This window comes from Gavia stellata, chromosome 8 (assembly GCF_030936135.1).
Source record: "Gavia stellata isolate bGavSte3 chromosome 8, bGavSte3.hap2, whole genome shotgun sequence".
NCBI classification, from domain to species: Eukaryota; Metazoa; Chordata; class Aves; order Gaviiformes; family Gaviidae; genus Gavia; species Gavia stellata.
Window position 1 is genome coordinate 18,344,557 of NC_082601.1, and position 26,328 is coordinate 18,370,884.

The 26,328-nt window shown below is 53.5% G+C and overlaps 1 protein-coding gene across 3 annotated transcripts; it reads left to right on the forward strand.

Moving 5' to 3' along the window:
* The first annotated feature begins 5,543 nt into the window (after nucleotides 1-5,543).
* TTLL4 (tubulin tyrosine ligase like 4) lies at nucleotides 5,544-25,240 on the forward strand. 3 transcript variants are annotated; one of them, XM_059820278.1, is made up of 19 exons: nucleotides 5,544-5,848; nucleotides 5,948-6,906; nucleotides 7,603-7,712; nucleotides 8,153-8,216; nucleotides 9,630-9,754; nucleotides 10,074-10,184; nucleotides 11,166-11,242; nucleotides 12,173-12,367; nucleotides 12,451-12,533; nucleotides 13,633-13,761; nucleotides 14,392-14,514; nucleotides 16,046-16,144; nucleotides 16,717-16,851; nucleotides 17,590-17,727; nucleotides 19,588-19,690; nucleotides 20,271-20,481; nucleotides 22,751-22,821; nucleotides 23,418-23,500; nucleotides 24,319-25,240. In XM_059820278.1, exons 1-19 carry the CDS (start codon nucleotides 5,558-5,560, stop codon nucleotides 24,458-24,460), a joined length of 3,249 nt encoding a protein of 1,082 aa, XP_059676261.1. In that variant the 5' UTR covers nucleotides 5,544-5,557; the 3' UTR covers nucleotides 24,461-25,240. The 3 variants fall into 3 exon arrangements, with proteins under 3 accessions (XP_059676261.1, XP_009807271.2, XP_059676262.1); XM_009808969.2 differs by having other exon boundaries at nucleotides 5,544-6,906; XM_059820279.1 differs by lacking the exons at nucleotides 22,751-22,821; nucleotides 23,418-23,500; nucleotides 24,319-25,240 and having other exon boundaries at nucleotides 5,544-6,906; nucleotides 20,308-20,474.
* Nucleotides 25,241-26,328: the final 1,088 nt, after the last annotated feature.

Genomic DNA, 26,328 nt, shown 5'->3' on the forward strand with positions numbered 1-26,328 from the left:
ATGCCTAACTGCGTGGCAAAGCAGCACGCCAGGCTGTTGGTCCCTGTGCCACCGGCATTCCTGTGGTGGCTGAGCTGTCTTGTCCTCATGGACTTCTCGTGGCCAGCAGGACCCTCTGCTCTTCAGCCTGAATTTGCAGGCAGCCTCAGGTGCTGCTTTGTCTCGGTGTGTGACTGCACTTGAGGCCACTTGTTTCCTGGAGCTGATGTAGGTGAGGGTTGTTTCCGTGCTGTTGAAACAGAAGAGTTTGTACCTAGCTACCAGGTGTAAGAGCAGCTTTAGGCTCTCTCAGTCAGTTGGTTTCGGATCAATGCGCTTGAACATGTTGAAAGCTTTTTAATTTTTTTGAAGGGGTACAAACCCTTTTTTTGAAATGTATTTTGGTTTTAAAACCTGTTTATTTTGCATTGTTGTTAATTTGCTTGTTCAAGCTTTAATGAAAAGCCCTAGAGCTGCAAGTGAGGAACTTGGTGTGAACTCAGGTCTCATTTAGAAAAAGATGTTATCCTTTCTAATTGTAAAGAACAGAAATTGCACACTGCAATGGCATAGAAAACAATAGCAAATCACAGTTGTCTGACACACCCCCCCTTGTGACTTTGGGCTGCGTGAGGCTGACAGCACATTATCAGGTCAGCTTGCAGCTCATACATTTGCAAGCTCTTGTTATTTTAAGCATGTCACCACAGTTGCGTTTAAAATAACCTCCCCAGCCAAACTCACGTGATGTGCACACCCGGGCTCTTACGGTCTTGTCCTTTTCTGCTAGAAACGGGTCTGCGAGGAGCTGCCACGCTGCCGTTAAAGGAGTGCACACTGCAGGGAGGCTTGAGTTGGAAGAAGGGACGTCCACTGATGCTCAGTGGGGTGTGCACGGGCTGGGGCGCGTGGTGGCCCCTGCGCATCTGTGATGTGACATTTGTAAAGGCTGTGGCAGCACTCCAGCTGACGTCCCGAAGCTTGCGAGCAGGCTGTGCGATAATGAAAGGTGCTAGCGAAATAATTATAAGCGAGTGCAGCTGTACGGTCACTCCAACGGTGACAACTTTGGCCTCTATATTGTGTGTCAATAAGTCTAAGCCAAAATCCATTAGTTACTAGTAATGACGTTTGGGTTTGACTTCCAGCCCAGCCAGTTTGCCCTGGGCCTTTCCCAGCTCATGTTTCTACAATAAAATTTCCAAGCGTAGTTTTATTGCTGTTGTGAGCAGCAGAACGGACTCCTGCTCCTTTGCCATAGGGCTGGGTTGGCAGAACTAGGGATTGCATCAAGCTGTGACCTTCCTCCACCCCAAAACTCTGACCAAGTTAGACGTAAAGGGGAAACTTCCCTGACAGGTAACCAGTAGGGATTTACCTTGGGGCAGGTGATGTGGTTCGTGCCCAGATCCATGGGGATATGGCAGCTGCCGTCCTGTTGTGCCCACAGCCTGGCATGTCAAGGTGCCTCCGTCTCCGCCAGCTCATCTGGATGTTCAGCAGCTGCTTTGCCAAGCTGTCCTTGCAGCAAGGACAGGAGCTGGTTTGCAGGCAGACATCAGAGGTAGCTGTGCTGGCATGCAGGAGGTGGGACAGGAGTGTGGATGGGGGGAAGGACAGGCAGCATAAACTGGTGCTGACAGTCTGGATGCATCCTGACTTGTCCCGTGTGGGGGCATGTTCTTGCTTTTGTCCTTCCTGCCCCTATCTCTGAGCTCCTGTCTCCACAGGGAAACAGCGGTGGTTACTAGCTGTCAGCCAGCACAGTCCTCACCTGAAAGCTGTGTGAAAGGCCCTGCCGCTTCCTTCTGCAGCTGCTGCTTCCAGTGCACCCCAGCCCTGTGCTGGCCCAGCTGCTTCTGCAGCTCTACAGCAAAACCACTCTGGAGAGGGGCAAGCTCAGCACATTTTCTCTCTGTCACTGTGGGGCTGGGGACCAGCCCTGGCTGAGCAGGCGGTGGCAGCTAAGGCCATGCCATGGCCAGACCTCCACTCTGGCAGCCGTGGCTACCGGCAGTACCGCCATGCCTGTGCTGGTCACATCTGTGCCACTGTTGTCACTTACTCCAGGGGTAGGGTCACACAGGGCTTCTGCTGGCATACTCATGCTTGTGTCTAAGCCGGCTTGTAGGATTCACGTCCCTTATTACAGCTTCGTTAGGCCAAATCGCTTTTATTTTTATAGCAGGATGATCCATTGATAGCTGTAAAACTGGGTGGAGATGAAGCACAGGTGGCTTTCACTGCAGGCTGGTTTTGCAAAGTCATTCACGGCTGGTGAGAGCAAAGGCGATGGCCAAGCTGGCAGCATGCATGGTGGTGCTGCAGTGACAGTCCCCTCTAGGCAGGCCCACTGGGGACACTTTCATTCACCTCCTTGCATTTTTATTTTGCTTTTTCACATCTGCGTTTGCTGGTGTGCTAGGTTCGCTTTGTGGTTCAAGCGCACTTGCGACCTGGGTGCATCTGGGGAAACGGCGTGTGGAAGCCGAGCTTCGCTCGCTTGTTTACTGGGGGAAACTTGAGCCAGGCGGGTGACAACATCTGAGCTGCAGCCTCTTTGCTCTGTGCTAATCACTGTGAATGTCACAACACGGCCGGGTTTGCTGCTGGGCAAGTGATTGGATAGTGTGGTACAGCTCAGTTTTGTAGGGCATGTAGAATTCCCTTCCCCAGGGCTCAGAGCCCCTCTGGGCTGCAGCTCGCCGAGGGACGCAGTTGCCCCGTCCTCATCGGGAGTGCTCAGCGTGACTGTACAAGCACTAACAAGCAGTACAGCCATGGGCATGGAGCGGACCTGACCCCTTCCATACTTCCTTGCAGAGCTTGGCAGGGCAGCAGCTCTCCTTGGGGACGTATAGCTCCTATGGGATCCTGTGTGGGACGTTCCCACCTCGTACAGCCTCCAGTTGGGATGCCGCTGACCTGATGGGCGCTGGAGACTGGGGCCTGATTCATGGGTTGAGAAGGTCTGGTGGGTGTAGGTCTGTGAGGGGTGTAGGTCTGTCTGACCCAGCACTGTGGTGAGTGTGAGCTGCTGTCATGGTGCTACAGAGCAACGCCGGGGTTTCCTGGCTACACTTTAACTGCTGCAGACAAGGCTTGATTTTCAGGTGAGAAAGGAGTGTGTATGTGTATTGGAAGAAAACTAAGAGGGTGATGGTTGATGCTTTGCTTACCCTTCTTCTTATACTTTTTTTTTAAACATGGAAGCTTGTGAGAGCTAGAAGGTGGAAGAGCAAGCCAGCCAGCCTGCTTGGGATACAAATTCCTATCAAGGCTGTATCCAGGGGCCCTCCAGGCATGTGTTAAAGCAAGACAAATACCTGGTACGTAGTTTGTTTTCTCTTTCCCTTCTCCCCAGCCAAGAAGATCTTACAGGCATGGTGCAATAGTTCATTTTGGGAGGATTCAGGACACCTATGTCTGCAGCTCTGTGGTCTTCCAGTTGCTCCTTGCAAGTCTTTTCTGTTGGGGGAGAGGAACGTGTGTGTGGTACTGCCAGTCTCTGCTGGAAACCAAGGTGTTGATGTTAGAACAGCCTTGCATTTGCTCCTTGCTGCCTTCTCAGTCCTGAGCTCTTTAGGATGTCCTCAGCCCTCACTGAGCTTTTGCATGGGGTTACAAAAGTGAGAAACATGTTCCCTTTAAAAGCAAGGGCTGAGGTTTTCACCTAGTTGTGTGACTTTGGGAGCTGAAGCTTGAAGGAGTGGGGAGAGGAAAAAGAAGCAGATGTTTTGGGACTTGCAGTGGAGTTGGGAGAGCTGGTGGTGGAGCGCACGGTGCAGTTTGGAGACGCAGACTCGTGGGAGTCTCCAGCTGCTGTGCCGGGTCCAAAGCAGGTGGGCAGGTGGCCTCTCCTTGCAGCTGGAGCTGCTGTGCTGGGGCTGCTGCCCCATGGCCCTGGCTGGTAGCCAAGCATCCCTGCGCATTTGCAGGGTACAAGCTTTCCTGCAGATGGCACTTTTCGCAGGGCCCTCTCTAAGTTGTCCTTTGCATCCTCTGGTTTCATGTGAGATGCCAGCTCTTCCTTTGACTTGGTCCCAGGAGACTCTCGGGGAGGTCAGCAGGTGGAGACACGTGCAGGATAACCAAGGGATCAGGCCCAGCCAGCATGGATTCATGAAAGGCAGGTCCTGCTTGACCAACCTGATCTCCTTCTATGACCAGGTGACCCGCCTAGTGGATGAGGGGAAGGCTGTTGATGTTGTCTACCTGGACTTCAGCAAAGCATTTGACACTGTTCCCCACAGTATTCTCCTGGAGAAGCTGGCGGCCCGTGGTTTAGACAGGTACACTCTTCGCTGGGTAAAAAACTGGCTGGATGGCCGAGCCCAGAGAGTTGTGGTGAATGGGGTGAAATCCAGCTGGCGGCCGGTCACAAGCGGAGTCCCCCAGGGCTCAGTTTTGGGACCGGTCTTGTTTAATGTCTTTATTGATGATCTGGATGAGGGGATAGAGTGCACCCTCAGCAAGTTTGCAGACGACACCAAGTTGGGAGGGAGTGTTGATCTGCTTGAGGGTAGGAAGGCTCTGCAGAGGGATCTGGACAGGCTGGATCGATGGGCTGAGGCCAACCGGATGAAGTTCAATAAGGCCAAGTGCCGGGTTCTACACTTTGGCCACAACAACCCCAGGCAACGCTACAGGCTTGGGGACGAGTGGCTGGAAAGCTCCCCCGCAGAAAAGGACCTGGGGGTGTTGATTGACAGCCGGTTGAAGATGAGCCAGCAGTGTGCCCAGGTGGCCAAGAAGGCCAACAGCATCCTGGCTTGTATCAGAAATGGTGTGGCCAGCAGGAGCAGGGAGGTAATCATGCCTCTGTACTCGGCTCTGGTGAGGCCGCACCTCGAATACTGTGTTCAGTTTTGGGCCCCTCACTACAAGAAGGACATTGAGGTGCTGGAGCGTGTCCAGAGAAGGGCGACGAAGCTGGTGAGGGGTCTGGAGCACAAGTCTTATGAGGAGCGGCTGAGGGAACTGGGGTTGTTTAGCCTGGAGAAGAGGAGGCTGAGGGGAGACCTTATCGCTCTCTACAACTACCTGAAAGGGGGTTGCAGAGAGGTGGGTGCTGCTGGTCTCTTCTCCCAAGTGACTAGTGACAGGACTAGAGGAAATGGCCTCAAGTTGCGCCAGGGGAGGTTCAGGCTAGATATTAGGAAAAAGTTCTTTACTGAGAGAGTAGTGAAACATTGGAATAGGCTGACCAGGGAGGTGGGGGAGTCACCATCACTGGAGGTATTCAAGGAGCGTGTGGATGTGGCATTGTGGGATGTGGCTTGATGGGCATGGTGCTGTGTGGTGTTGGGTGGGTTGGTTTTTGGTGTGTTGTGGTTTGTTTTTTGTGTTGTTGTTTTTGGTTTTTTTTTTTTTTTTTAAGGTTGGACTTGATGATCTTACAGGTCTTTTCCAACCTTAGTGATTCTGTGATTCTGTGAGATGTGGTTTTTCATCCTGCAGGGAACACAGCTCACCCTGCTCCCCTCCTGGGGCACTGGGCCTGGTGCTTTGCCCTGCTGGGGTAACAGTGCCTTTCATGCTGTCATCTTGTTTCAGGCCAGCAAAGATGCTTCTGTAGATGACTGATTTGCTTGTGCCTCATGTGCTATGGCTCTTCATGGCCTCTGCAGGACCAGAACATGCTAATCTGAGCCCTGAACAGGAGAATAACGTCGGGCTTGAGTCAGGCACCCTTCCAGCTTGGAGAGCTCAGCTGCGCCAGGCCTGGCCCCTCGCTCAGCAGCAGGCGAAACCCATCTGGAATTTAGAGAGGTATGTGAGTGCTTTTCAGGATCGAAGCCTGCTGCCCTCAGGGACCCCTCTGCAGCAATCCTGCTTCTTGTGCCCACCATCACTATGCCACGCACACGCCGGTGAAGACGCCCTCCCGAGCCTGCCCTTGGCCCAGCCCTGCCTGGACCTGGGTGGGAGCGCTCTGCTCTACCGACACTCCTGCCTCAGACCCAAGCCCTACAAGTTTCCTTTCCGAAGCCCTCCAGATACGGGCTCTGCCGCGGGAAGGGTGATGTCTTCCTTGCTGATGGAGCCCTGCCTGCTGTCTGCACTGGTGGAGGAGCACTCTGGGACTGGAGTCAAAGTCTCTGCCCTCAGCTCAGGAGCTGGAAGCCTGCCGACCTATAGACCAGTGCTCAATAACAACTCCTTCCTACGGCCAAGTAGTGCTAAAGTGCCTTTGCTGCAGTCACTGGAGATCAAAAAGGTGAAAAACACCTACAGCTTGCCCACCGCCTCATCGCCCCATTCCGGGGATGATGGAGACAGCTTCCCCAGCAGCCTGGTCAACAGAGCAGTAAAAAACAGCGACCTTGTGTTGGAGCAAACTGTGGTCCCCTCCCTGACCCTTGTGCCCAGCAGTGCGATCCTCAGGAAGGACCGGTGCTCACGGGAGGATGCTGAGAGGAGAGTGCACAGCTTAAAAGAGAAGGAGCCAGACATCAGCCTCACAGAGGCTGTGCAGCAGCTAGCCAGATGGACTGCCACACACAACGGCTTTGGACGCGAAGTCAAAAGCTCTGTCCTTACAAATGTGGGCAGCCTGTCCAACTGGAACAGCAGGTGGGGGCAGCACATCATAGCACAGCTCACCCCAAAAGAAACGATTGCTCCTCTGAACTTGGAGCTGGGTAGCCATCACCTTAACGGTAACTCGAGCCTTATAGGCACCGATGGTGCCATCGTCTGCACTAAGCGTATCAGCGTCCATCTCTTAGCCTCACGCGCTGGCTCTCCCGACCGCAATGCCGACTGCCGGCTTGTGAGCATGCTGAGCCAGCGCAGCGGGGAGCAGATGGTGAGAGCAGAGCCTCCGCACCTCGCTGCTGTCTCCGAAGTGGCAAGTCAGATGTCCACCATCCAACTGGAGAAAGAGGAGAAACGGGCTCAGGCTGTGCTCCCAGGAAAGCTTGAGTAAGTAGAACCAGGAGGAGGAGGGAGGCTGTGGCGGGCTGGGCTGGCTGTTGAGTCTGTATGTGTTGGGAGATGATGCACTGTGGGCACTATGGGGGTGGCCATAAGGATAACTGTAGGCTGTGTCCCTGAGCAAAACCCATCTGCGGCATCCTGGTGCATGGGGGGCCTTTCTGCTACCCCCAGCTTGACGCAGACACGTGGGGTGGCTCCGAGGCCTTCCACCTTCTTCAGCCACAGCGTAGAATTGCTGTGTAGCATTTCTAGCTCATTCCCCACACAGTCATGGGGCCCTGCCTGCTGTGTCAGGCTCTGCACATATGTTGGGTGAAGACTGCTGTTGAGCCAGGTCCGGCAAGGCTTTCCTGGGCAGAGACATGGGTTCCTAAAGGAATGTGGAGCTGATGCAGGACAGGCAGGGTGCAAGAACACGGAGCTCCTGCTCCTGCTTTCCTGCTGGGAGATGGTGTCCTTGTGCCCCTTTCTTTCTGGCTGCTCTGGAAAATGTTCCCTCTCAGGGTGCCCTGGGGCCTCTCCTTCTTGCTAGCTTGGGATGAGTGCTTGTATGTTAGCACTGGGGAGGGCAGCACTGTCACTCCCCTGCCCATGTTATCTCATGCTGCCTGGTGGGCTTCTGGGTCTTTTGGCACTGGAAAGCACGTGCCACTCTTTCTGATGTGATGTCCTTTGTCCCAGTGTCACTGCTGAGCAGTTGCCCCTGGAGCCGAGCCATCCCCGGGATGAAGCAGAGGAAGAACTTGCTGATGTCCTGGACGAGAGCTGCAGTCAGGAGGAGGATGAGGACAGTGAGTGCTGGTTCCCCAGGGAGGGCTGTGCTCCGTGCCTCAAGGTGGGGAGTGTGGGGCCTGTGTGGGAGCTGGAGATGAGCACAGCTGCCCTCTGTCTTATATTCATGCTGTCATTTCTGGATGACCTAGAGATCGTGCTGAACACAAAAGCTATTTAGGAGCAAGGAGGAACTGCATGGGTTCCTCTGGGGAGTGGGCTAGGGTTCACCACCGTCCTGCTCCAAAACTTACCCATCTCCTGTCTGTGCAGGGCTGTCAGCTCCACCCCCTGCCCTGCCTTTTATGCCACCAATTACTAGGCAAAACCCAGGATCCAAGGATTTGGGGCAACTGGGAAGGGTCTCTCCCCTGGAGCATTTGTTTTCTCTCCTCCCTTCCTAACCCTGTGAGTATTCACTCCCTATGGAGATAAAACTTGAGTCTGTCCCCTCCTGCAGGTGACTCGGATGCTTCCTCTGTCGCTGGTGTGTCATCCAGTGGCTCTGTGGCTCTTGTATCCAGGTTAGTAGCTGTAAATAGTGCACGGAACTTGGCATCTTTGCCCAAACTTGTCCATCTTTGCCTTCTCTGGTGACAGAGGAGAGCTGTAGCATGTGGGGGAATGGAGTGAGGGTAGCAACAGGCTTCCCAACCAGAATGAGCTTCCTTGCTACTATGCAGACCAAAGCTACCTCTCTTGCTACAGATAGCAGCCTGCGAAGTGCTGAGGGTGAGTCCACCACAGCAAAACAGGGGTCGTAATTTCACTGCCAGTTGCTGGTTTAGGTTTGCTGGATTAAATTGTGCTCTTGCAGTGCTACTGTCTTGCAGATGAAGCAGAGCGGAGGTGTCCTGGGCCAGAGGTTGCAAATGCTCCTGCGAGCAAGTGTTGAACCTCAGGGTGCTGCATATGTGGTTGTGGAAGTCCTGCAGAGGTGACATAAATTGGACCAGCAGCTGTTTCTGGCAGGACATGGCTGGTTGGCCTCTGGGGGCAGATGGGGGGAAGCAGTGCTCAGGTTAAATGCCTCCTGTGGTGGGGAGGGAGGGATGTCAGCCACATCCCTGTATGGGCTGTGAGCTGGGCTGGCCTTGAAGCTTTTGCAGCTGCCTCCTGCCTTCAGTCTGTCGTGGATCAAAACCAGTTTTGTGCCAGGGGATTTTAATCAATATAATTTATTGCCAATTAACAAAATTTTAATTACTGATTCTGGTATTGAAAAAAATAAATACATAAAGACTTGGGGAAAACATGTCTTCTTCCCCCTTCCTGGTCTCCAACCCCCTTGCTGCAGGCTACACTTACTCCTTTCAGCAATATGAGGGGTGGTGTGGGAGATTGGGGTTAGTGTGTTGTGGTCCCTTTTGTTTTGCTACTCTTTGTTCCTTATTGGATTGCTCTGACATGGCTTCTTCCACTGGCTGCAGTGACATATATTTGAATATATGTTCATTATAATCTCTACTTTTAGCATCATCACAACTTTAATAGGTGTGTTTATAAATTCTACCCTTCCTTCCAGGTGTTAGGGATTGCCATGGTAAGAAGGTGTATGTAGAGTTGGTAAAACTCCATCTCTCTTCCCTGCAACACACCAAACCCAAGAAGGTTACAACAGTTAAATTATATATGCATTACAACCTCCAGCCCTTTTTCCTGTGGACTAGGTTATAGGGTTTATTGTGTAACAAACTCCACGCCTTGCCCTGGCAAAACACAGTTCTGAGGGGCTTACACACTTGGCCCATGTATTCTTTGCAAGCTTGACCCCTCATTGCTGCAGGCTGTGTTACTGGCCTTAGCGCCCATTGCTTGCACCACATTGTAATGATGCAAATTCCCAATACCAGAATCAAGGCTCCTTCCAGCTTCCCCCTTCCTCCCTGTTCTACTTTTCACCTTTAGCCAACCGCCTACTGCTTCATCTCTTCTAGGAACTGCATCGAGTGCAAGGCCCAGCCCGCTGAGGCTCAGGAGAAAGTGCTCAAACCAGCTCTTGTCTGCAGTTTATTCCCTAATGTGCCTCCAACCATCTACTTCAGTACTCGGGATGAGAGAGGTGAGCTGGTGTCTGTTGCAGTGCAGGGGGAGAGCGGCTAGCCAGGTATTAGCAAGCAGTGGTGCCAGCACACAGGCAGGAGCTGGCCAGCAGTGGCTCCCCTTCACCCTTCCCATGATGGGACCCTGCACCGTTGTGAGATCCAAAGGGCTGGAGTAAAATGATGGCTACTCCCGCAGCCTGGAGCATGAGTCAGGCTGCCACCAAATGTTCCAGCGTCCTCAATCTCCTCAGCTGTGGGGTCTTCTGCTCCATGCTAGTTATGCGAAGGGGATATTGTGTGTGTTTTCCTTCTGTCCTTATCTTTTTGCCTTCCTAGTGGAAAAGCTGCCTTGGGAGCAGAGGAAGCTGCTGCGATGGAAAATGTGCACAGTCACGCCAAACATAGTGAAGCAAACTGTTGGCAGGTCTCACTTCAGAGTCAGCAAAGGTAAGTTGTGGGAGGATGGTGGCATCTGACATGTCGTGTCCTCCCTTGCCTCCAGCCTGTGGGCGCAAGAAGGCAGACTGCCTGTGAAGAGCAGAGCAGGAGCGATACAGGCTTGGCACTGCAGGATGCTGTGTTCCCGTTTCTGCCTGTCGAACCCGCAATATCCGAGCTCTATGGGTCCTGACAGGGCCTGATCTCCCTCTTGGCTTGTCCCTGACATGGACCACAAGGACCTACTCCTGGGTTGTCAGGAGCTGAGGCAGCGTGTGGGGCAGCAGAGCTGTGCTCCGGCTTGTTTCAGCTGTGCCTCTAGATGGTGCTGCCACTCTAAGGAGGCTGGCACTCATCTGGTGCCAACCCTAGCTGTCCCTTGTCCCCATGTGCTGAGGAAGAAGTCATTCTCTCTGACTGTAGCCAGAGAGTTCTCAGGGTTGGGATCTTGTTGCTGAAGAGATGTGTAGGAGAGGGCTGGGGAAGCACTGGGCATTTGCAGCTATGATCCATACCCTGGAGTGTGATCTCCCAGCAGTACTTATGGGGCTCCTGCGTGTAACAGCAGACCTCTGCCCAGACCATTTTGGGACTATAATGGGACATGCAGGGCAGAGCAAGACCTAGGAAGTCTTGCAACCCTACATGTCCCTCTGCAGTGCAGCGCTGATTAGCCAACTGCTTCATTCACCTGCTGTAAAGCAGGAGAGTCAGGGTGCTGGGGGATTAAAGCCATTCCTTTGACTCTGTGTCTGCCCAGATCCCTGCAACAATCATGTTTGCAAGGATATGACCCACCTGGTTAACTGGATCTCACTCACAGCCCTTGATGTGGCAGCTTCGCAGTAGCCAGTATGAGTGCTTTGTGCTATTGCTGTGCAGCATCCCTAGAACGCTTCTGCTAACCCCAGGAGTTGGGGTGCTGGTGTGTTGAGAGGGCGTTGTGGGTGGCAGGGTACTTGATCATGGACTATTCTGTTTTTCCTGCAGAAAGCAATGACTGGCTGGGTTGCTGGGGCCACCACATGAAATCCCCCAGCTTCAGAGCCATCAGGGAGCACCAGAAGGTAGGAGATGTTTTGGGCTGACCTCCTTCACATGCATGGAGAAGTGTGTTGGGAGCAGTTTGAGTGCCCCTCTCTTCAGGGCCAGGTGTTTGCTGTGCAGGCTGTCCCTGCAGTGTCCCTTCCAGAGTGTGGCAGCTGGCATTCCTGTGCTGGGAGATGAGCCCAAGAGACAGGCACAGCTGGGTGAGCATCCCTGCTGTGAGGGTGGCTTTTGTACAGACTAAGGCTGTAGCCAAGACGTGTTCACTTGTGAGCTTGTCTAAATTCAGTTGTTGTTGCTTAAAGCAATCCTTCCTCTAGCAGAATTGAGCAGTAGGGCCAGTGCCCTCCCTGCCAGCACATCCAGAGGAGTTATACCTAACTCAGATCACAAAAGGGTCAGGAGTGGCCCATGGCTTGGGGAACATGTGAGGGACCAGAGGTTTGATATCTATCACACATACATGTTTGTTCTGGAGAGCCATGATGCTCCAGACTGCTTGGTCTTGAGGCAACATCCAGGTTTGGAAGCTAGCAGCCTCCAGCCCTGTTCCTGTCCTGCTGCGGGGTCTTTCTGTCCCCAGAGCTTGTGTTGCGTGGGCAGGACTCTGGCATACAGTTTAGAAGCAAGTGGGAAGCCACTGGGGTGGAGGATACTGCCAGAGGAAGCTTAAAGGCTGCAGGTTAGTGCCCTGCAGCTGATCAGACATCAGAAGGGATGAGGTGGCAGCTGCTGGCTTTATAGCTGGTGTTGGTCACCATGTGGGTGTTTGTCCCTGCAAAGCTTCAGGAGCAGGTGGGTCCTGTCTTGGTGCAATCCTGGGAGGGAAGCAAAGAACATTACCCTGCACTGTGTTCAGAAAGGATGTATCCTCTGGCCAGGGAGCAGCAAGGGTTGGGCAGGGAGGTGGGGAAGCAGGGAGATGTCACACCATCTGGGTTCTTTTCCAGCTAAACCACTTCCCCGGTTCATTTCAAATTGGGAGAAAGGACCGTCTGTGGCGCAACCTGTTGAAGATGCAGGCTCGCTGTGGGAAGAAGGAGTTTAACTTCTTCCCCCAGTCCTTCATCCTGCCCCAGGACATCAAATTACTCAGGAAAGCATGGGAGGAAGGAGCTAGCCGCCAGAAATGGATTGTGAAACCAGTAAGCGCAAAGCAGAGTTCAATCCTTTATCCCATTGTAGCTGCAGGGAGAATATCTGATCCCTTCTTGTTTGTGTTCTGCAGCCAGCATCAGCAAGAGGTATTGGTATCCAGGTCATCCACAAATGGAGCCAGCTCCCCAAAAGGAGACCACTGCTGGTACAGAGGTGAGTGAAGGAAAGCAAGGTTGACACACAGCCTGGGACCTGCTAGTGTTTAGTCTCTCTAGCCAGGTCTGGGCCGCTGCTGCTGTGTGGCAGGGCAGAAGCACCTGATTTGCATCCAGAAACTTCTGGACTGCCTGGGTGCAATGCTGCTGCTGGAAGTCTGGCTCTGTCAGCTGCAACTGGGCTTACCGGAGTGCTGCTGCCTCTGTGTGGATTTTTGAGGTCTCCAGTACAAACTGGCCCGTGAGCTTTCTGGAGCTTCTGTCTGGCAGGTGATCCAGCTTCAGTGCTGCTGTCATCCCTTTCCTACTGCTTTGTGCTCTGAGGTTTGGCATTTTTGGAGGCAAACAAACCTTATCCAGTGCCCACAAGCACAGTGGGGAAAGAAGTCCCAGGGAAGAGGTGGCAATTGTCAAAGATTTGTTCTTAACCAAGTTAGAATGGGTCAGTAAGAGTCTCTGTGTGTGTGGATGTTGGTCAAAGGGTTTTCTTGAAATAACAGGATTTTCAGAATCTCCTTCCCCTTCTGCAGAAAAATGGAATAGCTCATCTTGGTTTGAGGCTGCTTTCTGGGAAGGTTCTTGTGAGGGCACAAAAACTGTCTGGTGTTTGGCAGACAGGAACTGCTGTGCTGGCTTGTCTGTTCTCCCTGTCCACTTCCCATGTAAAGTGACAAGCTTTCCTATGGAAAATCATGAACTTCTGGGGTGAATAATAAAATGATGAAATGATGAAAATTTCCAACTGTTTCTGCTCACTGAATGAAACCATCTGTGGCCCACTGCATGTCTTAGGTGTTCTTGAATATTGTGATCAGTCTTGTGGGTGTGGAAAAGCTACTATGCCTTAGAGCTGGGGAAAATCTCTTCAAAATGCAACTGAGCAGAAGGGAATACTGCTCATGTGCTGCAGGATCTCCCTGTGCATAGGAGAGCTTTTTTCTTTCTCATTTTGACTGTGATGTACTTAACTTGGAAATGCTGTGCAAAAGGGCTTCTGCATTGATCCCTGGTTTTGCCAAGCCTTCTGAGGTGGGGGCTAGAGATGTTCTCTCACACAGAAATCATAACCCTCCCCTGGTGCTTGCTTCCCTCTGCAGATATCTGCACAAACCCTACCTCATTGGCGGGAAGAAGTTCGACCTGAGGATCTATGTTTATGTCACTTGCTATGATCCCCTCAGGGTCTACCTGTTCAAGGATGGATTGGTTCGCTTTGCCAGCTGCAAGTAAGTTGTGTGGGAGAGCGGTGCTGGGGGGCTGCCTCAGCAGCTGAGGCATGTGTGGCTATGGTACCTGCCTCAGCTGGGGCAGGAGGGAGTCATCCTGTATATGGTGATGCTTAAAGCTGTAGCTTGCTTGCTTTAAGCAGTCTGGAAACACCCAGGGTCACTGCAGGTGACAGTGTTGAAAGGGAATGCAAGACAATGCTTCGTTCATCCACCTTTCCCAAGGCAAGATCAGCTCAGTGTAAAGCGGTTCTTGAAATATGCTGGCTGTACTTCATACTGCATAAGAGCTGGCATACCAGAAACTGAGATTTTTCTTCCAGTTTCGACTTTATTGCCTGCATTTCCATTAGTGCATCACTGATGCTTTGGTCTTTTCTTAAAGACATGCTGTGAGGGTGGGATTGCATCCCACTGCCCCAAGACAGCCTGCTCTGCGTCTCATGCTTTGTCCTATCAGCTCTGGGCCCGTGGGGACAGAGAGCTCCAGGCAGCCTGGGGAAGGGAGGCAGCAGGGCTGGTGGGTGGCCAAGAGTGGTCTGAGATGCGAACAGAATTTCTGCCTGCCCTTTGGGCCTGGGGGCAACCAGTTCAAGCTCAGACTGCTTGTGCTCCTATTGCCTCTTCTAGGTACTCCTCCTCGATGAAGAGCCTCAGCAACAAGTTCGTGCACTTGACCAACTACAGCGTGAACAAGAAGAACATGGAGTACAAGTCCAACTCGGATGAGACTGCTTGTCAGGGGCACAAATGGTAGGTGCTGCTTTTAGGGCACAAGGCAGCTTTTTCTATTCCCTGTTAAGTCAGCCTTTTTTTCAGTATCCCTACCCAAAACTGGAAGGCGCTTCCTGTATTGTCTGGTCCCGCTTGGGGAAACTGGAGGAGCAGAGTGATTTTAGCATGGGTTAGTGTCGATGGAATCTGGATGGTCTGCCTGGCTTGTGACTCATCCAGTCCGCTGCTGCTTGGGCTGTGGTTGCCGTTCATCCTGCCTCCGTCTGTGCTGTTCCCTGTTTCCAATGCTGCTCTCGTGTGCTCATCCATCCCCTTGCCCTATTGCGGGGGCGATGGGATGTGGTTAAAGCAGAATCTGATTTTTTGCTGTTGGAACTTGAATGGGTAATTGTGATGCTTAAATTGGTTAGATGGGAGCTTCTGCCTATCTCACTCTTGACTTCCCTGTGGAGGCAGAGAAAGGGATAGTCCTGGTGCAAAACTGATAATTTATGTGCTACTCCATGTGAACAGGAGCAGTGGTGCCATTTCTAGGCATTTGGGAGGAGGGCTGCAGTCCTGGAGTTCCTGTTCCCTGCTGTCCCATGGGTGGACTGATCCAAGGCCCCAGACACTTGTCTCTGATTCCACAGCGGTGTGTGAACTCTTTTAAAAATAGTGCAGGATAGAGTTCTCAATTCATGGGCCTGGGCAGGGCTACTTCACTTCAAAGGGAGCTGCAGAAGGTGGTTTGCTGTGGTAGGATTGCTTTCTTAGACCTGGACCTGCTGCACAGTGGTCTGTTCCTCCACTGGGACTTTGAGAAGGGTCTGCTGTCCCCCAGCAGTTGAAATCCCATGGGGGTGGGATTGTGTGGGTTTTTGGTACCACCATGCAAGTCAAAGCTGGCTGCTCCCACATTAAAGAAGAGTGGCTGTAATCCACTCCATCTCGTATGCAGGAAGCCTGACCTTTGGATTCCTGGCCATTAGCCACGCGGTCTCACTTGGGCAACATCTGAGCATCCTTGGCTCAGTGTCAGGGTAGCTTGCAGCGCTCAGTGTGGTGTGGGAAACTCCTATAAAAGCTGAGACGCTCCCCCCACCATCTTGTTCTCCACGTTTTTCAAAAATTTTTCTCCATCCCTGAAGCCTCAGTGAAATGGCTCTAGCTAAAAGATTTACGGGGTTCTTGCTGGATTCCTGCTGAGCTGCTTTGCAGTGCTGCAGGGGAAGGCCTGCAGGAAGGAGAGGTTTGCTGAGGACACGGAGGGGGAGGGAAGAGAAGATCTGGGCCTGACATACCTTGCTCATGTGCTAATTTGGGACCTATTACTCCAGTGCTGGGACAAGTCTACGACAGATTTATGTTCCTAGTAGCTTGGGCCTACAAGACCAGGGGCCAAGCTGGGGAGGGCAGCAACCAGGAGCTGAGGGGTTTGAGGATGGCAGAAGGATGGCCATGCCAGGGAAGAGCTTTGTCAAGGCCTCCCCTCTGCTGCTTTCACTCCCCTAGCAGGGCTGGGCAGCAAGGGGCTACAGAGCTATGTCCTTTGCTTTCTCTCTCCCAGGGCACTCAAAGCTCTCTGGAATTACCTGACCCAGAAGGGAGTTAATAGCGAGGCCATCTGGGAGAAGATTAAGGACATCGTTATCAAAACCATCATTGCGTGAGTCCTGGCACCCTTTGCTCTGTGCCTGGCTGTGGGGTGCACCCTGGCCCCTCTGGCTCTCCAGTCCCCTCTCAGCCCGGTCCTTTAGCTCTTAATCTAAATGCTACCACTGCTGTTGGCTTCAGTATTTCTCTCTGGATCCTTCCTTTCATCCTGTTACTTATGCTCATGCTGCAGTAGCTGCAATGAGTAAAGAGACCTTACATTTCCTGGGTCTGCCTGCAGTGCAGGGGGGAGGGCAGGAGGATGCAGTGTACCCAACACTCTGCTCAGCTTCCCACCTGCTCTCCTGCTTGGTCAGGGTGGCTGAGAAGAAAGGTCCCCTTGTGCAGGATGGATCTTGTGTTCAGAGATGGATCCTGCCCGACAGACCGGGGATGCTCAGGATGCAATGCTGGATCCATACGCAGTGCAGCAGCCACAGCTCACAGGCCTGCGTTGGTTCCTCAGCCCATCCACTCCCGCAGCATGTGGCTGCATATGCTCTCAGAACCGGCAGTGTGTGCTATGAACAGCCAGAGCTCTGCTGTCTGACTGTTGGAAACAAGTGTTTTTCCCTTGGCTTGCAGATCTGAGCCCTATGTGAACAGCCTGGTGAAGACGTACGTACGGCGGCCGTATTGTTGCCATGAGCTGTTTGGGTTTGATATCATGCTGGATGAAAACCTCAAGCCCTGGATATTAGAGGTCAACATTTCCCCAAGGTAAAGCAGATTCTGAGCGACAGCAGGGTGGATAATAGCCTTTCTTTTACCACAAAGTGAATTTGGCTCATGATGTCCCCTGCACCCTGTGCTGAAAGACTGTGGGCTTTGAAGCCTCCCTCTCCAGATTGCAGGAATCAAAGTCCTCCCTGTCTGCAAAAGCAATATCCATCTGCAGCTCAGAAAGCTTTGCTGGGCATGCTCCAGCTAGAGCCAGGGAAGAGTACATTAAAAAAGGAAGGCCAAGGAGGGATGTGTCATGTAGGGAACAGGCGATGGCACAGATTTCTTCTTTGCGTGGGCAGAAGTGATCAGCGGCTCCACCGTCTCGTGCACTGTTCCTTGCTTGCTGATGGCACCCAGCTGTGCAGCGTCGGCTGCGCAGGCAGGGCCAGGAGCTGCGGTGTACCTGAGCACGGCCTCTCCTGCCTGTGAGAGTGGATGGGCATGAGCTGGACACAGAGCCGTGATCCCGGACAGGGCTCTGGGGTGGATTTGCAGGTTTCCAGCAAATCTGAGAACAGGTGGATAAATGAACCATTTCTGGTGGGGAACCCCCATTCAAAGAGCTGTTGTCAGGACTTCTGTCTCAATGTCTTGTGGCTGGCTGTGATGAGATGAAGGACAGGCTGGGTTTTGTATCCCAGTCGGTATTAACCCAGGTAGTGATCTCGGGGCTGTGGGGCTTGGCATCTAGCATTCTAGCACTCAGACTGCTGTGATGCTTCTTCCCTGCAGCCTCCACTCCAACTCCCCACTGGACGTGAGCATCAAGGGCCAGATGATCCGAGACCTCCTCAACCTCGCTGGCTTCGTTCTGCCCAGCACAGACAGCATGGCCTCAAAGCCACAGATGAGAAGCGGCTCTACCTGCAGGTCAGCCCCCTTCTCTGTCAGAGCAGCAGGGCAAGGCAGGTTTTTGTCTTAGGAGATTTCATCTGGGGACTGCTTGCAGCCCAGCAAATGCTGGTTTCTGTGCTGTTGAAAGCCTGTGCTTGCTGGTCCTTCAGCTATGGGTCTGAGGGACTTGCATCATTGCCTGGGTATCTGGTTCCTGCGGTCTCTTCAAGGCAGAAGGATTTATGCCCTCTCTGGAGGTCCATAGCTGGAAGTGAGGCCAGCGTAATTTGTGCTTGCTCTGCAGTTAGTTGAGTCGTGCTGCCTCCTTCCCCCTGCCAGAACTAACGTGATGCTGAGCTGCACTGCCTCTCTGTTTGCTTGGAGGGCTGGCTGGCTGTGTTGGGGCTGGATCCACTTACCCTCTACCGCAGGGCTGACGTGCTGCTGCCTTGAGCAAGAAGAGCACCTGCTATTTTGCAAAGGCTGGAGTAATCTCTTCCTTAGGGAGGACTGCAGGTGTCAGAGGCTGTAGACCTATGGGTAGGGGCATGCACAGCCTTACCTTGCAGCTAACATGACTGTTTCTTGCATAATGCTAATTCCTGGGCATGTGTCCACCCAGGCCCCTGCTCCTTCTGTGTTTCACTACAGCTTGGGTTTATACCAGTTTGAAACCTGATGGTGGGGGGGAAACCAGTCCTGTTCCCTGCAGCAGAGTGACTGCTGGCCATATGTCACCGAAGGAGCAGCTTGCTGGGATAAGCACCAGCTCGCAGTGATGTATGGACACGCCAAAAGATGGGACTCTTGCCCTCCACCTGCCCTGTGCCTTCAGTGAGGGATAAGCCTGGAGCATGGGCCCATTCCAGCTGGGGAGCTCTCGCCAGCTCATCTGCGGCACTTTGATCGCACGCTTGTTTGCGGCTTGCGATGGAGGTGCTGAAGGGCAGGTGTCCTCGGAGGGACCTGCAGGGGATTAAGTGGATCCTTAACATGATTCAGATGATGCATTATCAGAGTTCCTGCATCTAGGGGCAACCTTGCTTAACCATATCTCCTGCCCTGGAGAGGATATGAAGGGTTTTTTTGCATATGGGCATAATTCCAGTAGATCTGTGTGCTCCCCAAGCACCACGCAGCACGGCCTCAAGGCTCTGCTCTCCCTGTTTGGATCTGCACACAACTAATAATTTTTGCAGCAGCAGAACAAATTAGCTGTGTTGATATAAGGGTTAAAAGGTGTTGGACAAGTATCTCCCAGACTCTGGCATCCCCAAATGGTTCAGTTGGGTGCTTAGAATAGTTTAGATTGTTGCTGGTCAGATAGTACAAAAGGCCAGGGTTTCCCATGGCATGTGGAGCTGGAGCTGAATTCGAGTCTTGAGAGTTCTTGGATGTTGCAGGAGGAAGTTTTTGATCTAAGAGTTCTCTCCTTCCTTGTACAGTACCAGTACCGAGTACTCGTACCCCCAGCCCTGTGGTTACAGTTAGGAAGCCGCGTTCCAAGCAGGATGTAAACATGAGATCCCACCAGGCTTCAAGTGCTGTGAATCAGGTCGTGGTGTATCTTTGGCCCTGTTGAATCCTATGTGGGTATGAGGTGATCATTCACCTTTTGGATGAAGGAACGTTAAAATGCCTTGGCGAGGAGGTGGCAGGGCCCTCCCAGTTCCACTGCCCTCATCCTTCCTGGGTCCTGTGCTGATGCACAAGCCTGTGGGTACATCACTGATCTTGGAACTAGTGAAATTGTTGGAGAAAGCGGTCTCTTCTCCACGTCATCTTCTTGAGGGTGTCACTGCTCTTGCAGAAGTTGCTGCACAGGGAGCAGCTCTGCCATGACAGGACTTTGTCTTCTCTGCTTAAATGCTCTACTGCTTCTTCTTGTGTCCTCAGTCTGGACAGTGCTTTGAAGGAGAAGCCCAAGCCAGCATCTGAGCATTTCATAGCAGAGAAGATGAAGAAGGCCTATTACTTGACGCAGAAGATACCTGACCAGGTATGATACAGTCTCCTCTGATACTTGCACCATCCTGCCAAGCTACTGTCCCAGCCAGTCCCACATGTCTATCCCTTGTCCCTCTCTGTGGGACAGCCAGATGATGGGGAGCACTTGGGCTCCAGTGAGTTACGGGACAGCTGGTCAGAAATAAATTGGGTTTACTTAAGCCACTGCTGCACTAGCTTATCTTTACATTAAAATAGGCATGTGCTGAGGGGCACACTACCCACTAGGCCCCAGACAGCGTCTGAGCACTGCCTGTTCCTCGTTGTGCCTCTGTGCAGCTCTCATAGCCTTTGCCTGCTGAGCCCGTGCAGGTTAGCAGGGATGCTTGCCTTGTGCCACCTGGCAGTGTCTGTAAGAGAGGTTGGGCTGCAGAATTGGGGATCTCCTCAGCTCTGTGCAGCGTTGATGTCACCACTGAGCCTAGATTTCTTCATTTTCCATGTGGCCTGTTCCCAAAGATCTCAGATACATGGAGACCTCTGCCTGAGAGACTTCGAGGAGTGGGGAGGTGGGAAGGGGGAACAAGAAAACAGTTCATGTCTCCCTGACCCTGGATTGCTCTTGTCTGCAGGATTTTTATTCTTCTGTCTTGGACATTCTGACCCCAGATGATGTTCGCATTCTGGTGGAGACAGAGGATGAGTATTCCCGGCGTGGGCAGTTCGAGCGGGTGTTCCCCACCCACATCTCCATGCGGTACCTGCGCTTCTTTGAGCAGCCTCGTTATTTCAACATCCTGGTGACCCAGTGGGAGCTCAAATACTACTTGAATAAACACAAAGGTAACTGCCATCCGAGAGCCTGGCACCGTCACCTGAGTCAGGCAGGCTGCCTGCTGGCGGTTGTGGGAAACTTCTGAGCTATGCATGTTGAGGGGGAGCTGCCTGCCTGCACAGTAGCCATAGGAAATGTGTTACCCTCCCAGACTGCTTCAGATATCATGAAAAACATATTCTGAGTTGATCAGAGGTGCTGACTGCTTTGGTAAACACAGCACCAGCACTTCTAGGTGCCCTGGGCCTGAAGCAGGCTGGGATTCTGTCTTCAACCTGTAGCTCTGGCCTCTTACTGCGTTCCTCTGCCCTCTTTTGAGGGAGAAACAGCTGGAGTGGCTGGGCTTTGCTCCTTACAGGTGATCTGTGAAGTGAAGGAAAAATTGGGCCTATTCCCTGGTCTCCTGTTGCTTTCTAATTGATGAAAAACTGTCAGTGTGCACACAGAGGAATTTTTCCTAAACACTAGAAATCTAGCTATCATTTCCATCTTTCCAGGACACAACTCTGTATTTTAATAAAAAACATCTTTTAATGAAGCATAGCTGGGCTGGACCCATTCCTTTTCACCCAGGGCTGTCTCTATCAGGGCAGTAGTAGAGGCTATTTAGGAGAGAGAACCAGTGAGGTCTAGTGTGAAGGGTTAGAGAACATAAAAAGAAACTGTGGCTCAGGGCTCTCTATCCAGCATCTGATCTAGCTGGAGAGGCTTCTGCAGGAGCTGGCCCTCCACTGAGGCAACCTTATGTGTGCTTCTATCCTGTCATGCAGAGAAAAAAAAAAATGCTTTTGTCACTTTTCACTGGTGTTAAAGCATATATCAAAGGGGTCGGTAACAGCCTTTCACAGAGAGACAGTAACCTCATAGCCCTCTCCAGCTGCGCTGTCAGCATGTGTCATCCTTTGCTTCACTAATACCTTTGCTGGATGCTCTCCTGTCAGCTTGAAGAAAGATCCTGTCATCATCCGCACTGAATTGCTGCCCTGAACTCTGCCGCTCAGGCTGGGGTCCTGGTTCAGTGCTCCAGCTTCCCCGAAGCAGCCCAGTGAGCAGATTTGCTTTAGCCCCTCGTTGCTCTTCACCTCTTGAGCAAAACCCAACCTCCTCCTGGCCCCTTCCCATTCACATATGTTGCATACAGCCCTCCTCTCTCCCTGGCCGACAAGGTGCAAAGCCTGGGCTGGTGCACCAAGCTGGGGCAGGGCTGCCGAGCTGCCCTGCTCCCCTCAGCCCCCAACACGTGGGGTTTTTTTCCAGGGTCCTGGGGCTTGCTGAAAGGTCACTGAGGAACAAAGTTTGGACAGCAAGGATTCCTCCTGTAGCCAGGGCTGGTATCGTATAGCAAACCACAGTAACCCCAGCTGGACAGCATCAAGTTCCTGGCCATTGCTCTGTTGGTTCTTAAATCTCAAGGCACTTTAGCTTGTGCTGTGGCTCTAAGGCTCTTAAAAAAGAAAACAGGAAGGGAGAGGTCCTGGATTTCTCAATATTTCTGGGTTAGCAGAGAGCAGGGAGCTTGGCTGTAGCAGGGACAGCTAGCAGGAGGCCTTGGAGGAAGTGGAGCCCGTTCAGTGCGGTTGGACATATGGCTCTGCTTCAAGGTGACCTCGCTGTGCTCTGGAGCAGCATGTCTTGTGTGCGGCTGGAGGAACGGTCCCTTCCAGTCACACCGCCAGTGAGCTTGGTCCGTGCCAGCCTTGCCCTCTGTCAGGGATGGAGACTAGATCTCAGCCCACGTTGAGCTCTGGCTGGATCCATGCAGGGAGGACGTGATGCGCTGGGACTGTGCAGCTGATCGGTGCTGTGCAAGGAGGAGGTTGCCTGAGCTGCTCTCCTCTGGGAAAGGGGCCGGTGACAGCAAAGCTGCTCTATATTTGCACTGTAGGAACTTTCACCTGTGCAGCCCAAATCAGGTGCTGCTCTTGGCAGGCACCAGTCTCAGGGGGACAGCCAGTCTGGTCTAATTCGGCAAATCCTGTGTTGCCCCAGTTTCCTTGCTTAGCTGAGCCTGCTGCACACTGTGTCTGGCTCCCCCGGAGGAAGGCGGGCACTGTGGCAGCCCACGTGCTGGCGCTCCTTGGTGTTTGCTTGTACAAAGGGTGAACGCCCTTGGTTTACCCCGTGTTTGCTGGGGCTCAGGCATGTGTTCAAGTAGTTATTGCATAGCATGCGCTGCACGGTCAGTTCACTTCATGCAGCATATTTGCGTGCTGAGATGGCTTAACTCTTTGCAAACCTAGTCGTTCATTCTCACTTGTCTTTTCTGTCACTTCCCAGGTCTGGAACTACTGAAGAACTGGTGTGTCAAAGGGTACCACACTGGGGCAGGGATGGATTTGGCCCAGACGGTGCGTATGGCTGTGGGTAAGCTAGGGAGAGGTGGTTGTTTGCCTGGGCAGAGTTGGGCAGAGAACCTGCTTGTTCTGCTCCTGTGGCTCCTGCCCTACCTGTTTGCCCTCTTCTTCCCTCTCTGCCAGGGCCTCCAGGAGTCTGGAAAAACCCACGCTTCTCTATCAACCCACCAACATGAAGTCCACCCAGTATATCAGATCTGCAAGTACTTTGCATCTGAATATCCTTGGGTGCACTGGGCACAGCCCTACATACTTGGCACCTGGCCTGCCCTTTATTCCCCTCCGTGAGGGAGCCATCTCCGTCTGTCACTCCTGTGCCTTATAGTAGGCTGATCCAGCGAAAGAAACCCACTCTTTCGACCTCGAGATGCTCTGCTCCCACTGACAGCCAAGGGATTCATTAGGCAGAGAGCAAAGACTGCTCTGTTTTTGCTATTCTGGGAACAGTCTGGTGGCAGTGACGATGCACAGCAGTGTGAGGCAGTTCAAGCTGAAGCGCACTAGGGCAGCCTACAGCAGAGCCCAGCAGGCTTGAGGGATTTTTGCCATGACTTAAATAGCCATTTCGTTGTCTTTCTCTCCTCCTGCAGTGGTCGTTGCCAAAGTCTTTCTTCCTTCAGAAGAGCAGCATTCAATCAAATGGCTTCAGCAAACTGGAACTGGGCAGACTGGGGTGAGTTTGCACTGGCCGTGACACGCGTGATGTTCACAGTGTGGCTTTAGGACTGATGTCGTGAGAGAGAACTGGCAGCAGGGAAAGCAGCTTTAAGGGGAGAGGAACAGGTTGGCTTGCAGGCTCTGAAGCCAGCCTCCGCTCTCTGGAGAGCCAACTGGTGACGCTGGCATGATGTCTACGCGACTGGGCATGTCTCCTTGGCACTGTATGCCCAGCTCGGATGGGAGTGAGGCCCAGAACAGCCGGTCTGGGTGATGTTTGGGGTTGTCATGGTCAGGACACACTGACAAGATGTTCCCCACAGGGACCCACACCACTTCTGTGGGCTCTGCTGTGGCCAGCAGTGAGCAGAGTCTCTCAGCCACAGCGTGGGGCTGGGGGAGCAGTGAGGCCTCCAGGACTGCTGCACTCTGCCAGCTTCCCTGAGCAAAGCTGGGCTGCAAAATGGCTGCTGCTGGCCCTGACAGCCTTCTGCAGAGAGGTGCAGAGAGGGGTTCATCTTGGTGAGCCGAAGTGGAGGGCAGGCACACCCCTGGTCTCTGGTGTTAAGGGAATGGGCATCCCTGCTCCTGTGCCCAGGCCAGGATGGAGTGGGATTTGTGTGCAGCCAGGGAGATCAAGCTGTGACCCTAAAATCCCATCACTGTCTTGGATGTCTGTTGGGGTGACTGGTGCTGCACAGGGTGGGGGATGGAGTAGGTGAACCTGGCAGCCTCATCTGTAAGCTTGTGTATGATGGTACCACAGGTGAATGTTGCACCATGGCCTTTTTGATCCTTTCTCACTGTCCCTAAGGGGTCTCCTTTCTCCTGCAGCACGCTCCTCCCTTCAGCCAGTGAAGACCTCATGAGATGCCTGGAGCCCAGCCCTACTCAGAGCTTACCTCTCAACAAGTGCACTGGTGGAGCTGACCAGAAACTTGCTGGCTGCCTCTCGGACACCGCCCTGGTGATGTGACCAGGCAGCTGCCGTCCCTCCCCAGGGACACCTCAACCTACCTCAAAGGAAGAGACAGGAGCTGGCTCCGGAGAGCAAGGACTGTGGGAGCCCCCTGCGCTGCACACTTCCCTGTGGGTCTGTTTTTAGGGAGGGATGTTTTACTGGGCAGCGGGGAGAGCTGTGTTGACTTCCGTTTTTAAAACAAATGGCAAAGCCTGGGGAAGTGGAGTTTGTCTGGCCTTTGTCCTAGTCTGCTCTTAAAGCCTGATGTGGTGGTGGTGGTTTCTTTGCTGCGTGGGAGCTGGCTGAGCTTAGAGTCAGCCTGGCCTTCCTTTTCCTGACCAGCATGGGCTGAGCCCTTGCTTGCCTGTGTCTCCGTGCACTTGTCCTGAGCTGCTGGGAGCAGAGTGTCCTTCTGCAGCCTGTCCCGTGGAGAAAAGTCCTCAGCTGCCACCCCGCTCCTGTGGAAGGAGCAGGGCTTGGGACTTTCAGCTGACCCGTTTCATCCTCTCTGGATGCCTGTGCCAACATCCTGCCCTCCCCCAGCCTCAGGGCCTTGGAGAAACCTCGGGCCTGCATGTCGCAGCTCGAGAGAGACCACGGGTACCAGCGTGGCTCTGGTTTGTCGTGGGGACCGTAGGGCTGCTAGGGACGGAGCATCCTCTCAGGGCTGTTGGCTTTCCTGGGTGACCTGCAGTGTACATGCAGGGACTGCAGGCTGGTGCTCTTCTCTTGGGCTCTGCTCTGTATTTTCCCTTCATTTCTCAAGGATTTCTATTAAAGTTTAACACTCAGCTACTCTCCTGACCTCCATCTGCCTCTGTTTCCCCGGCCTGTTTGGGTCCATGGGGCAGCTCAGCTCTCCCTGCACTCCGCTGGGCTCTGGTGCAGGTAGGGTTTGTGCTACCACCCTGCCATTCCCTTGTCCTTCCCGGAGCTGGGGGTCATTCCTGCTGTCCCCATGGCAGGTAAGCATGCCCCTCTGCATGGGGGAGCAGCTCCCAGCATAGCTGCTGTGGTCTGGGGTCTGCCTTACATCCTGGGGTCTCTCCCGCAGATGGTTAACCAAGGGGGACAGAGCAGCCCAGCCCTGCAGCAGGGGAGGGAAGGGTTGGGTTCCCTGAGCTCTCCCTTGCTGGTTTTGGGTTGTGTCCCTCAAGCCTGGCCAGGCGATGCTGGGCACTTGAGCGACTTGCTTGGGGCCAGGGGTGGTGCTGAGCCCCATGTGTGGACCCTGGGGCATGCAGAAAGCCCTTCCCTCCCCTCTCCTCTCCTCTGCCCGCAGCCCCCCTCTGCCTGGAGCTGGGCCCTGTTTCTCTGGTCTCCTTGGTGACAATCTCGTTGCTCCTCGGCTTTTCTCCAGCACCTGAAAATAGCCACCGAAAGTGGAGATGCCTGCTGCCAGCACCCGGCAGTGGCCAGGCTGGAGCCAGGCTGCCCGGCTCAGCGCAGCTGTAAGGCCTGGCCCCATCCAACCCCCTGCACTGCTGCGGGGCAAGGGCCACCCAGGACCAGGGCAGCCGCTGTGTCACCCCAGCCCTCCTGGCCCGGCTCCCACACTGAGCCCCCTGCCTCGTCCCTCCTCTTCCTCCCTGCCTTGGGGTAGCACCAGGGGACAGGGGCTTTGCTCCTTGCACCCTGGCAGGGGCTAGGGTCTGGCTGTCCCCTGGGAGTCAGCTGGAGCCACTTTGTCCCCTTAGCCCGGCAGCCACCAGTCTGCTTGCCCACGGCTGCTCCCGGGCCAGCACGGCAGCTGGCCAAGGGGTTATTTGAACCTTCCTGAAATAGAAATGGAGCCGGGAGTGAACAGAGGGCAGGCAGGAGGGGGTGGCTCCAGGAGTCAGGAAGGAGGTTCCCCGGCAGGCGCTGGCTGCCCCTGCCATGAG